General features: G+C 38.8%; 1 protein-coding gene across 6 annotated transcripts in view; it reads right to left on the bottom strand.

Annotated features, from left to right (window-relative positions):
* Window positions 1-15,302, bottom strand: part of LOC121329748 (myotubularin-related protein 13-like) — a 126,362-nt gene that overhangs the window by 11,213 nt on the left and 99,847 nt on the right. For 3 of the 6 annotated variants that reach the window (XM_041275499.1, XM_041275494.1, XM_041275498.1), the window contains 13 exons: window positions 13,571-13,741; window positions 13,122-13,384; window positions 12,001-12,173; window positions 11,117-11,190; window positions 9,010-9,205; window positions 8,682-8,809; window positions 7,939-8,114; window positions 7,543-7,688; window positions 7,133-7,331; window positions 6,738-6,934; window positions 5,692-5,829; window positions 4,659-4,754; window positions 3,278-3,352 (listed from right to left, as the gene is read on the bottom strand). In XM_041275499.1, coding sequence (XP_041131433.1) covers window positions 3,278-3,352; window positions 4,659-4,754; window positions 5,692-5,829; window positions 6,738-6,934; window positions 7,133-7,331; window positions 7,543-7,688; window positions 7,939-8,114; window positions 8,682-8,809; window positions 9,010-9,205; window positions 11,117-11,190; window positions 12,001-12,173; window positions 13,122-13,384; window positions 13,571-13,741 — 2,032 coding nt within the window. The remainder of the gene's footprint in view (window positions 1-3,277; window positions 3,353-4,658; window positions 4,755-5,691; window positions 5,830-6,737; window positions 6,935-7,132; window positions 7,332-7,542; window positions 7,689-7,938; window positions 8,115-8,681; window positions 8,810-9,009; window positions 9,206-11,116; window positions 11,191-12,000; window positions 12,174-13,121; window positions 13,385-13,570; window positions 13,742-15,302) is intronic. The other 3 variants (XM_041275495.1, XM_041275496.1, XM_041275497.1) reach the window with 3 other exon arrangements.

Genomic DNA, 15,302 nt, shown 5'->3' with positions numbered 1-15,302 from the left:
ATATATTTCATACTTCACATTTATTTAGTCGTACAATCTTCAATATCTTAAATACATGTTTCTTGTTCTGCAAAACTTATTGCTGATGTTATGGAACCATATCATGAGCAGGTGTAGTCCTAAATCTGGAAGTACGGGATCATGCAGGTGCGGTGTCACAAAAAATCTGGTCTCAGCCAGTCAGAACCCCACCCCAGTTATTTCCCCTCTCAAGTGCTGTTCGTGTGTAAACAGTCACAGATCCGAAGGTGCGCTTCATTGAACAGTTCTGTGAGCGTCCTCTCGCGGGCTAGGATGAAGGCTACTACCACAGCCCTGCAGGTCTCATGTGCCTAGCAACAGAACATTAACAGAACACTCACACACACACACACACTAACACACACGCAGTATCCTGTCTTTAACCCAGGATTTGCATATCACAGGAGAGTAGAAATGAGTAAACTCTGTATCCCTTACATGAGAAGTGAGTAAATGCTACAGTGCCCAAATTAAAAGTGGGTAAACACCATTTATCTGCAAATACCCTCAACTAAAACCACTGGACTTGACACAGCAAGGAAAAGAGATCGCTTCATCGGTGCCCAGGCACTGAAATTAGAGCGGTTGTTGCCATTTAAGCATTTTCACAACACATCGGTAAAGATTGTTTAATTCTTTAAAGTTAATTCTTAAGTCAAGGATCTGTCTATAGAAAAAAGTACCGGATGGTTTGCTGTGCATGATTATATGATCACTAACCTACAGGTTGGATACCAGTTTTATAGTACTTAAGGAGCGCAATATGATACTGTACAAATAAGGTACAATGAAAATATGATGGGTTTGAAGCTAGCTGCGTATCCTGCATAAATTGTTATTTATAACTCTAAGCTCATGCATGGCGGTAGAATCCACTGATCATAAATATTGTCACTGTAGAGCTGACGGTAGAAGTCACTACCGTTTGTAACCAGAGTGGTGATTGTACATAGTTGCAATGGCCTATAGTTTTTAAAAAAAAAAAAAAAAAAAAATCTGGTGTACAATAATTTGTTTTATATTTATACACACACACACACACACACACACACACACACACACACACACACACACACACACACACACACACACACACACACAACACACCACAACTCAGAACAGCCTCAATTCGGCAGGCCATGGACTCTTCAAGGTGTCGAAAGTGTTCCACAAGGATGCTGGCCCATGTTGACTCCAGTGCTTCCCACAGTTGTGTCAAGTTGGCTGGTAGTGGATCTCTACTCCGAATAGCTTGTTCCATCTCATCCCCCAGATGCTCAATTGGATTGAGATCTGGTGACTGGGCAGGCCACTGCAGTAAGCTGAATTCACTGTCATGTTCATGGAACCATTCATGGACAATCCTAGCATTGTGGCATGGGGCATTATCCTGCTGAAAAAATCCATTAGCAGATGGATACACTGCTGCCATGAAGGAATGCACCTGATTGGCAAAGATGTTCAGATAGCCTGTGGCATTCAAATGTTGCTCCACTTTTATCAAGGGGCCCAATGTTTGCCATGAAAACACACCCCACACCATCACACCACCACCACCAGCCTGCAATGTTGACAAGCGACATGCCTGTAGTCAAGTGGTTTTCTCCATACCCTAGTCCTCCCATCAGCGTGAAACAGCAGGAATCGGGATTCATCAGACCAGGCAATGTTTTTCCAATCCTCCAGTGTCCAGTGTTTTCGTTCCTTAGCCCACTGCAACCGCAGTTTCTTGTGTTTTGCTGAAAGAAGTGGAACTCTGTTAGGTCGTTTACGGCCATACCCCATTCGTGTCATGGTATGACGAGTTGTGCATTCTCTTATGGTCTTTCGGCACCAATGTTGTACTGGACTGTCAGTTGACTAACTGTAGCCCGTCTGTTGCTCTGCACAATTCATGTCAGCCTCCTTTGGCCTCTTTCATCAATGAGCCATTTTCAACCACTGGCCTGCCGTTGGCTGGATGTCCTTTGGGTGGTGGGCCATCCTTGATACACACAGGAAACTGTTGAGCGTGAAAAACCCAGCAGCGTTGCAGTTCTTGACACACTCAAACCAGTGTGCCTGGCACCTACTACCATACCCCGTTCAAAGGCACTTAAATCTTTTGTCTTGCCCATTTACACTCTGAATGGCACACATACACAATCCATGTCTCAATTGTGTCAAGGCTTAAAAATCCTTTTTTAACCTGTCTCCCCTTCATCTACACTGATTGAAGTGGATTTAATAGGTTACATCAATAAGGGATCATAGCTTTCACCTGGATTCACCTCATCAGTCTATTTCATGGAAAGAGCAGGTGTTCCTAATGTTATATGAAAAAAGAGTGAAAAAGGAGGGAGGCAAAACTTTGTTTCCTAGAGCGCAAAAATCCTTGCGCCGGCCCTGGGTACACATTGTTTTAAAAGACCTAAATGGTGAACATGCATCTGACGTACTAGAACTGAAAGCTGTCTTTGCAGATACACTTTACCTGCAGGTTGTTAATTACAACACCGTTTCACAAGCTATTGTAAAGTGCTTGAATAACTTTGATGTTGATTTCGATGATGTCAGAGCGTTCTGTGAAATACGATACTTTACCCGTGACATTGTCATGAATTTTAAAGAAAATATTCACAATTTTTCACAGGGCCTTAGCTATGATGGACAATTATTCTTTTACCAGCCTCTATAACAGTATATTTGTATAAACACCATTCAGAGTCAAACAGGTAAAACATTTATTTGACTATAAAATATTCTTTAAATGCAAATTATGATCTCCAGTTAATTACTCACTGTGAATATCTAAGGATGAAATATAAAAAGCATTATGAAAAAACAAGACCACATCCTCATTATAGTAAGGTGGTTAAGCATAACATGAATAGGTGACAAGGAAATCAAGGCATTAAGACCTTCAAATAACAGTACTTCTTAAGTAATATGACTGCAACTTCTTCAAATGATGCCAATCTACTTGAAACAGCAGGACAGTAAAACATGACAAGTTTACCACATCTCTCCGCATTCTTATGAGTTAGAGTGGGATGCACTGGAATGTACAATACGACATTGTGTGGATATACCGCCAAATCAGAAATGCTGCATGATGGCATGAAATCAAATTCAACATCTGTCTCTCATTCACGCTTTAAAAGCTTCTAATCTTAAGACAGAGATGGCAGGTTAAGAGTAGAGCGAGCTAGAATGTGTTTGCAATTGCTATTAGTAAAAGGTGATTGGAGTGTGATGCCATAACACGATACAATACCTTGATTGTGGACTCTTCCCTTAGGTGCAGGTTTTTGGTTTGATTGAGTGAATAGTTTATCCCTGTACCCAATCACTGGCAGATTAACAGAGGGGGGGGGGGGGGGGGGGGGGGGGGGAACAATTGACAGAAATATCATCAACACGTGAATCGAAACACAACGATCGTTCCATAGCTAGACAGATACCTAAAAAACAGCAGACAAAAACTAGAATACAATTACACATGCTTACAGAATTACACAAATCAACCATCTTAATCAACATATAAAAGAACGGGATAACAAAACAATTTTTTAAAAATCATGTCAGTATAACTGAAGATAAAATCCTATCTAAGAATCTTTGGAACTGCTAAACAGGTGCATTTTGTAGTATTACTGTCAAGAAAAACTTGTTTCTTTTCAGACTAAATCAAAGTCATATAATACACATACGCCATAGACCAAGTGAGAAAAATTATGCTAGCAGACAACTAGTGACTGAATATTAGGGTCGCAACTATTGTCTGTGTTGAAATTGCCAAATCTCAAAGCTGAAAATATTACTGCTCTCAAATGTAAACACTGTACCCAAATGATAATAGTTGACTTCTTTAAGCCTGAAATATGCAGTCAGTTTCTGCTTGATTACACCTTGTAAATTAATATCACTGTTTCAAAATACAGATCAATATCCAATGCAAATTACTCCTACTGGAAACAAAGCAATGGTGTAATATAAATAAAAATGACTCTTTTCATTTCGAGTTTCAATACATCACAAAAGCATTTAAGGATGTGACTGTTTTGTGAAACAAATGAAGGGTGACTGGTCAGTTCAAGAGGCAGATGTTTAATGGAATAACAATGAAAACAGTTTGAACTGGATTTGTAGAAAGGGAAGAAAAAAAAGTATGAGATTTAAAAAGCTGAAAGCTGTGCTTTTAAAAACTACAACAGCTATAAGTCTGGGGCTCTTTAATACGCTGACCTTAATATGCTGATCTAATCATTCTTTCATACTTTCAAGCTGTGGTTTCTGTGGTTAAAACAAAAAACAAAGACTTTAACCACACGATGAATGCCGTTTGGATTTTAAACAAGTTTGTCATCAATCAAAATACCAACAGGCATGATGATAGACAGGCAGGGGAAATTGCTTCTGGCGACATAATGCAGGGATGGGAACTAGTTATCCCCACAAAGTTCTGACAGATCATCCCTTAAACGAAGTCTGCCATTCTGGTTCTGCAATGTGGACTATCTATGGAGGATTATGTCCAGGTGACCATAGAGGAATAAACATCTGGGACACCAGAGATCAGAGACTAGAGCATTGATTCAGTACAAGTCTAGCTGTAAGGTTGTTTTTCGATAATGCATCTTTGAAATGCCACTAACCTCCTCGCGCAAAGCTGTTTGAAAAGGGCAGGTCCAAATGGACTGGCACAACCTGTTTCATCACACTGGACATTCTCCAAGTCCGCCTTTCACTGCCTGAATTCAATTAAAACAAATACACACAGGCCTGAAAACAACAGTGTCAGTCACATGCTCTTTAAAGAAAATGACAGAAAAAAAGGCGCAGAAAAAACCCCACACTTTAATTACTTGTTCTCCTGTTTGAGCCAGCAGGTTATCCTGTTTCTGCATCTCTCTTTATTTTTACACGAAACACTGTATACCCAACTCTGACACAACACAAGGAGTACAACATTTGCAAGATTAGGCAGGATTAGTTAACGTTAATGTAAATTGGGTTTTTGTGTTAAATGAAGCAAAGCGTGAATGATTTGCTGCTGGTGTTGCATTACAAGGTTTCACATCTTACGGAAATACAAGGCTGATTCCACTAATTGATTAAACTAGTTCCTGGTCTACCAGCGTTCCAAGTCACATGATCTGTGTATGACGCAACACATTTACCTCCATATGAACTCTATAAGGTTTCACCACATGGATGCAGGAACAAAACTTCACTGTTTTGCTTAAACACATTTTTGTTTCCCTATCTGAAGCTCTACTGACAGTTCACTAATCCCACAGGTTTAGGTGATTCTTCCAATGCCTCAGAATGGCGTCTCATTGAAATATCTGATCTGTGAACAAAGTCCTATTGTTTCTGTGTATCTTAAGGGAAAACCAAAATCTTATTTAAGCAGGAGACCAAGGGGATCTTGGCAAAGTGTTTATACTGTGTCTGCACCATAAAACACTGCATATAAAACTGAATTTTTCCAGCTATAAGTATACTCTTACATATTTTAGATGTAATGTTGCTAAACTTTAAAATGTTTACTCACAGACAGCCCAATGTGTACACACCATTAATATAAGCAATAAGTCCTATAAAAAAACACACACAAACAAAACATACCTAAAACAGAACCAAAAAATTAAAACAACGAAAAAATGAATGCTTCCAATTCTGTACCTGGGGACAGGGCTAGAGTGGGGCGGTGTGTGAGAGTGTTATTGCCGTTCATTCTGAAGTAGATGGGAATTGCACTCAAAAGGGCTTGAAGATACTTCTCTTGTTCAAGACTGCTGGAGGATTCAGATGAAGCAGGAGCTAAAACAACGTATTAACATTAAAGAACTGAGTACTATTCTTTTAGCTTTTTATTCACAAACACAATATACTCATTGTGTTATATATATATAAATGAATTTATCAATGTTTATTAAAGAAAATATAATAAATCCAGGTAAAAATTGGTTCAAATAATTAACTGCATGGTTTTCTGGGTAAATATATTACTCAGGGAAGGATGGAAACCTGTGAATTTTGCAGTAAAAACAGAAAACGAAAAAAAGTTTCCATACATTCAATACTGTGAACAGTACATTTTACAGTATAGTACAGTACTTATTCCTCAATGTTATGCTTTAGTTAAGTATTTTATGGTTTTGGGCTATAGTCCATGATGTTAAAATATTATTTTAAAAATATTAGGAGGGGTTGACAAGCATGGTTTGGTTAATTACTTATTGGGTCATGAAAACATGGACTTACAGTTCACAGCAGTATCTTAGTAATTTCAACCACTACACAGCTGCATTTGAATATTACTGTTAACTGAAGAAATATCAGAAATATTAAATTAAATGCTGGATTGACTCTGAAAACCGATGACAACGATACCCATCTCCAACAGTAACCACACACCTAAATATAAACACTTTTGTCAATAGCTTGTGGAATTAATTTGCAGTTCCTTTCCAATTAAACTAAAGTGCGTCTAATCAAGACATGGATTTAAGGAGTAGTTCGAAGATCATGCTAAGGAGACTATTTAGTGGCGAAGCTTCAAAAACACAGACAAAAAAAAACTGTTTTAACTAAACAGTTAAGAGAATTCAAATCTGTGATCAGTATCCTACTGCAATACCGTAAATGTATTATTATTATTTTACATGGAATAGTAAGAGTAGCATTGTTTAAATAGTGGGGGTATAGAAACCAGTATCTTGTCATACCTGCAGTATGTGGATTTGGGGTTTTGAACAGCCCTGCGACCCCTTTGCCATGAAACCCGCCCGAGCGCAACAGCACAGCTTTGGTTTTCGAGTGTTTCCAGCAGACGACTGGCAGCCGATTGTGGCGATAAGAACGAGCCACTTTCTGCAAGCTGCTGTCCTGCACTGAATGAGGTACAACCAGAAGTCCAGGATAGCTGCATCGAAATAAGGGTGAAACGTGTTTTTTATTTGTGACACAAATGCTGTTGGTCTTGCTGGCTAGCTAAACAAATCTCATACAAAGCTGCCCTCTTGAGCCGGTTTTTCACCAGTGTTATCACAATTGCATGCATGGGGCAGTTTGGATGAAAAGTAATCTGCTGTCCCACTGAACTCGTTGCGCTGTCACACACCTTCTGCAGAGTGAATACATCCTGTTGACAGCTGTGACTCTGAACTGCTCTGTCTTGGCGCGGGAGGAGCTGCTGCCGATGGTGCCCATTCCGAGGCGCTGGTAGTCCCTGAAGCAGGCTCGCTCCACCAGCTGCTCCATGGTGGACTTCTCCGACACCTTCAGGGTGCTGCTTGTTGGAAGTTCCCCGTCATCCGAAACTGATAGAAACAATATTAAAAACACTGAATTACTATTTAATCCATACAGCCTTTAAGCAATCAAGGCATGCTTGTATCCCACTGTTGTATTAATCGCAGTATTTGACACTCTCTGAATAATGACTCTCTGCTACGCAACCTATGGTTCAAACTGTTTTGGTCTAAAATAAACTTGAGACATTCTATTGCGTGATAATTGTTAAGTGCTCACCTGAGACATCGTCATCTTCATTCCAGGTTATGCGGTTCCCCTTCTCATCCACAAGAGTACTAGTCTTTTTCTTGGCTGTATACTGGCGCCCAATTGTCATCTTCCCAGCCTTTTTGGCTCCTTTCACAATAGTCTTTGAAAGAGTGCTGAAAGTATAAATACATAAAGTAAAACACTCTCTGTGTACTACAATAGTATATGTGAAAAGCTTCATGGTTTGTTATAATATATATATATATATATATATATATATATATATATATATATATATATATATATATATATATATATATATATATATTTTTTTTCTTAGAATACTTTAGTTGCATGTATTTATTATTTTAAACAAAATTGTACCAACAAATTCCACAGCTTTTTTTTTTCCTTTCTCTTTACCGGAAAGAAGTGTTCTTTTCTTTTTGCTTAGGGAGAATGATCTGTGGTGCCACCTGGCCAGCTGCGAAAGCGAACATGCTGAAGATAGACTGGGGATAGCGGACTTTCTGCATGTGCTTCTTGAAGATCTCCACCATTTCAGAGCTTACTTCTTCATCAAATGCTACTTTTATAAGCTGCATATAAAGCATGAAAAGGACAAGCATTAGAATACAGATCCATTTACAGCAAATGCAATGCAAGTGAGGAAGGTCAAGTACAAGGCCTTTGGAGAAGCTAGGAATTAAGAGAGCCTCACATTATACACTAGATACTACTGTATATGGCCAAGAGTTTTGCAGAACCAAGTACTGGCAGATATCACAAACTCCATCACATATCTGATTTTATTACCCAAGTTAGTATACCATGCAAAACAAAATTCAGCATGTGAAAATCTCCACTGACAGCTAGTTTTTAATCATGTCACCTCATGACAGACATGTGCTCACATAACAGCTTTTCAACAAAGAGTCTGAACTGGATGCACCACGTAAAGAAATATGCTTGAGTTTTCTTCTCTCATATTCGCTGAAATCATGCAAAATTTATAGATCAGGTAATTCTAGTGTTATATATCTCTCTCTCGGGTCAATTTTATTTAATTTTGTGAAGATTGTGGGTGCAGGGAAGATGCAGTATGTTTGAGCAGGAAGCTCTCAAATTTAGCAGCAGTTTGGCGCATGGCTGTACTAATAAGTTACCTGAAAGGTCGCTGATCTCAGCTGCAGTCCCTCCTGCATATTCTGTTGCAGCTGGTTCTGAATTGTAATCTTCTTTTCCTTGGTCAAGCTTGCAACAGGAAAACTACGAATCACAGTCTGTTCACCGACTAGAAACAAAGCCCAAAAGGTAAATGGTGAAACTCAAAGGCCTGTTCAGAAGACATGACATACTTTTAAGAGTACATGACTGTGTTTCAATGCAGCAGTAAAAAAAAAAACCTATCTACTACTTTTATTTTTCTGTGTTTCAAGTGGAACGAAAAACCTCCCATGACAGAAACTGCAGGGTATAAAAACAGGATTTTACCGAGAGGATCGTGAGGTGTGCCTTTGAAAATGAGCCTATAAGTGGTAAGAAATAAAGCCCCCTCCGCAGGTAGGATGTGAGGTCCTCCCAGCATTCCTCCTGTAGCTTCCTCCCGTCCATCAGGGTCCAAAACGACACGCAGCCCTTCGGAGACAAACTCTTCACCAGGGAGCAATAGCGGCCGCAGGATCTTGGCCTGAAATTAAAAGCAAAAGAAACTAAGAAATACGCTCTTGAAACTTTTATGATTGTTTTTGTTTGCATATAAAAAAAGGACCAAATTAGTGCACACTACAAGCATGGTATTGAAGGTAGCCTTAACTTTCTTTACTTCCATGAAACTCACTTAGGTGGAGAAGAAAATGTCTTTACTGACACTGTACAACAGGGGTTAAAAATCATTGTTTTCCAGTAAAGAAAGAAAACAAAATAACCCCCACACACATTTCTACATTTATGAGCAGCTAATCAGTGATGTTCATCTCCTTTACAATTATGTTTTTATCCAGAGCATTACATTTTTGTTGACTGATGTATCCAACAACGCATTGCTTTTAATAGACAGATTCATGCTTGGTCTACAACCAGCTAGTGGACCACTGCCATGTTTCTCCAAACTGAGTCAAAGAGCAACAGCAGTATTCGTGCAAAGTGACATGCTAATATGTCATCAAAATTTATCTTCTGCTGTACAGTACAGTCCAGCCTCAGGCACATTGTTAAAGTACACAATTATTGTTAAAGCTAACCAAGTAATTCCAATAAAACTTATGCACCACCTATGTAGGATAGAAAAGATACACACATCCTGCGTAACTAGCACTTGATATTGATGTTTTTTTTTTTGTTTACAAATGAACTAAATTTAGCATGTCAGCAGGTGCTGCATGTCCACCTCGTCCCTGAATTCTAGTTGAAGAGGTCACATGACGGAACACAGAAACACAGTCACTGGTTACTGAGGAGGTCAGTCAAGGGCTAGGGCTTCTTTTAAAACTTCCAGAAACCATCCCTACAAGCAACTGCTGCTTTTCCAATATCAAGGTTGCGACAGACTGTTGCCACAGTCTGTGTTGACCTCTTGAAGAAGAATGCGAGCCCATGGCGTCAATGGATCACTGAAATAAATGGAAGGAGTGACCAGTAAATTTAGTTCACTGGTTTAAAAAAAATACTATTAAATGTAGAATATGGTACAGGTTTACCATGATGTGTATCTTTTATATAGGGAAAGACAGTAATTCATATTGGGTAAGATTTACTTGAATTATTTATTTAATGTAGATGAATTGAAGGATCAGGCCGAGAGCAGTGCCTTAGGGTTATATAGTATTTGACACATTCTCTAATCGTGATTTATAGAACCTAAATCAACACTGCAGAAGTTCAACACAGAACTGTAATGGCTTACTATGTCAAAAGGCCTTAGTCAAGCCAAGTTCTGTAAGCTCTGACCATCAATCTTCTAGAAACATAAATTCACTTCATCATTAAAAAAAAAAAAAAAGTTGATCAACACTGTCTCTATAGAGCGCTCTGGGCAGAATTCAGTCTAAAAATGTGTTTATGGTCCCTCAGCACCGAGCTAGTTTGCCAAATAGTCGTCCTCTAATGTTTTAAAGACTGTGGATTTATCACTGACCAGAGCAACGGGTTCTTTACATCGAGGTGGGAACAAATCCTGTACACACTTTTACACTCTGGGACTTAACTGCAGTGGTGACTCTACTGAAATACACTGTAGCCAGATCAGTAGCAGGTTTCACAGTGACAGAGGGATCCAACTTAGCTAAGCATAAATATTCAGCATGATGGCTCACAAGGATCATTGTTAAAATTGTTTATAGCATTCATAACATTTAAAAACACGCTACTGACACCAAATAGGGATAATACAATCTCATCCATCAATGTCAGACATTAGGCAACTGAGGTTTAAGGATGGAATGTTACTTAGGTTATATGCTTTTGTTATACAGTGTATGGTGTTAAAGTCACAAAATGGTCAATATGTGTAATATTCTACAGAAATAAAAAACTAAATGACTGTGGCAAAGCAAAGATTACCAGTCACACAAGATAACAGCTTAGCATGCTTTTCACTTGCCTTCTGTATTGGTGGAAGACGCCTGCTTTCCCGATGAACTGCTTCCAATGTCTCCATCTGCATAGCCACAATGCCTTCGACAGAATTTAAACATGGCTTCATAACACATTAACAATTCAACATACAAGCAATTACTATCATGAAAAAACTGTTTTGCAATTTACTAAAATATAAGCTATCCGCCTTCTGATAAACAACATTCCTGAACTGTAGTATTTATTTCATAGTAGTTGTCAAACACTATGTTAATAAACCATAGAAATCCACATAGGAATTTTTGCATGTGGAAAACAACAGTATATGTGCACAAGAAATGTAACTGGATCAGTATGACTCAATAGTGTTCACTGAGCACACCATGCAATCTGAGGGATGCATTTCTGTCTTATACTCCGTTTCCACTGTCGGCAGTGGTTTTAAAAAAAGGGTGTTTGCACTGCTGGCCACATCGGTCTTGGCCAGCTGCAGTTTCTGGACTGGTTTGCTGTATCGTAACCAATGTGGCCAGACCTGGCCACAAATGAACTACATCATCAAATAGCAGGGAGGTATGTGCTTGATAAGAAGCAGACAGGCTAACACAGCTCCACATTTCAAACTTTTTTTGACTGCTGCAATGACTGTCGAGAAAAGATTATCCAAACTGTGGCGGCACGTGGGAGAACGAAGAAATGAAATCTTGAGAAGGCTGTCAAAAAATGGTACGCAGAGCGAAAGTTAAAAAAAAAAAAAAGAGCAATGAGCGTTCTTTCCACTGCTAGGGCAGGTTTTTTTTTTCTGAACGTCATACTGCTACAGGTTTCTTTAAAACCCAGCACAACACTATCCCACAATCCCCGTTTTTCTTGCAGTGGAAATGACCCCTTGGTTCTTGCTGTTCACACCTGGTATCATGCTGTGCAAATTCTTGATGTGGTCCTGAGTGACACCACTTTCCGTGCAGACTTTATCGATAAACCTCGTGATGAACCGCACTGCCGAGTTGGCAATGTCGCTGTTCTCCGAGTCTTCAAACCCACTTTCGGTATCAAAGCTCTCTGCAACACTGCCAGCAATGCTGCAAAATGGAGACAGATGCAAGCTGGGTTAGACAACATTGCTTTTAAAAGGCGCACAAGGTACGCAAAGAAGCTAATAAATCCCTTGGTTACACAAGTCATCTGTAATTCTTGCACATGGATTGCTGCATTCAACTGTTTGTGATCCAAGGAATTTCACAACTAGCATCACAGTTGACCTTAAGCAGCTAGTACATCACAATTTAGAGATTATTTCAGCTGTTCATTAAAAAATAGACCATGCCAATTTAATATTAGAGATCTTCAGGATATTCATCTCTGTGATTACAGAGGACATGTTCCATAATAGAATTTCATTTATTTGTTTCCTGTCATTTTGAATAACTTAAAAAATAGTTTTTTTTACACTATTTTGAAAAGGTGTGCAACAGAAGTGATATAAGAAGAAAGGAACCGTGCTCTCTTGAAGTGCAATGGCAAGGGCTTCCCACAGAAAATTATTTATCAAATCAATGAGCCATGTGATTTAACCTAAATCAAGTAAGTTGTCTGAGATAATTACTGTCCTGTAGGCTAAATGAGTAAGTAAGTAAGTATCTTATGAGAAACTTGGCAACATTATTTTCTTTCTGGGAACGCAACACTGGGGCTTTACATTGCTAAACACTGCTTTTGACATTGAACTTATTAATACTGAAAAGCACCATGAAAAACATTTCTGGAGCCACACAAAAAAAAAAAAGTTGTGGTAAGAAAACAAAATCTAAGGGCTGAAGAAAGACACAATAGATACATTGTGAAATTTTCTATTTTTAATAAACAGAATTTTTTTAAGATTATAATCCCAGTAAACGTGGCTCAAATTTGAATTTCTAAGGAAAGCCATACTCATTATGCAAATAGCAGTCAACCTTTTTTTTATTTTCTAAACACGAAACAGAAACGGTAAAGACTGAAGTTCAGTAAAAGGTGCTTTCTGGACTTGCCTGTTGGTGACGATGCTGTTGCTCCCGCTCTCCCAGTCCCCTGCGGCACAGCCCCTCAGCAGCTTGCTCTTGCTGGTGTCCAGCGGCACTAGGAGGTAGACCATGAGGCTGGCGTAGTGGATGGCTTGGCTGAACACTGTGCTCTCCTCATTCTTCACCAGCTCCTGCTGCTTCTCCTTGCTCAGACAGGGCCATGCACGCAGCTGCTCTGCAGCCAAGTCCATTGCTGTCTTTTCATGGTCTGGAACTGCAGGCCCTCTCTCCTGTGTGCCAGAGAGAAGCAAATATTAAAAGGCTTCTTGTACTATATTGTGGTGCATTGCAGGACTGTCAGGGGGTAGTATGCAGTGTTATTATATAACTTAAGGGTACAAAATCGGTTTCTAAGCTGTGGCACAGTTAGCATTTTATTTTACGATATGTTTGAAGGCAGATGCTTTCTATCTTACCTTTTGTTTAATGCACAGTCCCGGTCGGTCCTCTGTGGCACTGAGGTAGAGGGCTCGGATCTGATTCTGAACATCACTGTAAAATGTTGCCTCCCAAAACTGTTGGTTGGTCCAGATGGGGTGGTCTTGTATACAGGTATAAGCAAATTGGTTTATTCCTGGGGCCAGTTTCTGTAATTATAACATCAATCAATAAGACAATGAATCAAAAGAACAGATCAATACTGCATTACATTGAACCCCCCTCATTTCAAATGTAAAGAAAAGAACAAGCCATGGTAAAAACAAATGGGAAAGAAAAGGCAGAGACGCATAAAGAGATGATATACTCTTAGAGAACCTGTTTAAACAATGCATTGCTAATGCTGGGCAGCATTTCAATTGCTGATAACAAAATTTTTTGTCTGACGCATGTGACAAACCGGGACTGTTCAATATTTAAAAACACCAAATTAAACCAACAATGTTACTGTCAAACATCCCATTTAAAATAAAATATGTACAGTTAGTAAATAAACAACAGCAGAGTTGCCAATTCATTATTTAAGTTTGGCAAAAACAGAAGAACAAACCGTGGACACTGTCCTGGATCCTATAAATCTAAATTCATGTTTTTGTTTAATTTCAATATGTGCGTTTGTCTGTATTAATTATAAATACATAGAAATATAATATTTGTTCCTGCATTTAATATCTGCATTGGTATACAGTAAATAAGACACTATAAAAGGAATATCAAAAGGCAAGGAGATAAGTCATGTGCAGGTGATTAAACAAAATCTTTTGGCAAAGAAGAGTTTCCATTAGAGGGCAGCAACAGACTGTCACTAAATAATAAAACAAGTCCGATTTACTGCAAACTGTCCAATTAACCTCAAAATCAAACTTTTAAAGGTGTACGTGTTAGAAAGACTACATTATGATATTTATATGAAAAAAAGACAGCAAAATGGAATCCTCGTTTTGTTTTTGTTATGGCCGCCAGGTTTAACTAGAATAGTCGGATAGTTTAATCTTCCAGAACATTTACAGCAACAGTTAAATCTATTCAACCACCTGTAAAACCACCACAGGAACCCTAAATTTCAAACATAACAGCAGTTTTACAAACGGACCGTCTCTGGACTCAGTCTAGACGCACCTATAAACCTCTGGGCAAGTGATTGAGTGGTACTTATTGTATAGCAAAGTCTATGATTCCTAACATTTGTTCACAACGTTACTTTTTACATGCAAAATCACACAATTCATCAGGTGTAGAAGATCACATGGCTTGGGATAATGGTCTTTGGAGCCAACAAAAAATAGCATAGCCAGGATTTGTGTAGAAATCTAGTCAAATAGAGGATGGAGGGCAATCCCCTTCATAGCACAGCCAAAGTATTTATTGCCCAAAATCGCCAGTGGAATGCATTGTCTAAGTGGAAAATACACTATAGTTTGTGGACAAGCCAACATCGGTAGGGTGGGGGTGGAGGATGAGGTGGTCAGTCAGCTCTTGTGCTGGGTAATTCCCAGAAAAATAGGAACAATCTCAAAACTGATGCTACACAAGACACAATTCTATCAAGAGTTTCCCCGCTAATAATGTGCAACAAAAATCAGAATACTGTGTCAGAAATGACCTTGCTTTGAAGTATGTTGTGTTTTGACATAATATTGTATAATATAGAATATAACCACTTTTAACATTAACATGCACCTGTTTACATTGATCAAGAAATGTTTTTTT

This window comes from Polyodon spathula, chromosome 17 (assembly GCF_017654505.1).
Source record: "Polyodon spathula isolate WHYD16114869_AA chromosome 17, ASM1765450v1, whole genome shotgun sequence".
Lineage (NCBI taxonomy): Eukaryota > Metazoa > Chordata > Actinopteri > Acipenseriformes > Polyodontidae > Polyodon > Polyodon spathula.
Note: the sequence above shows the minus strand (reverse complement) of the source record. Positions and strands in the feature narration are given on the sequence as shown.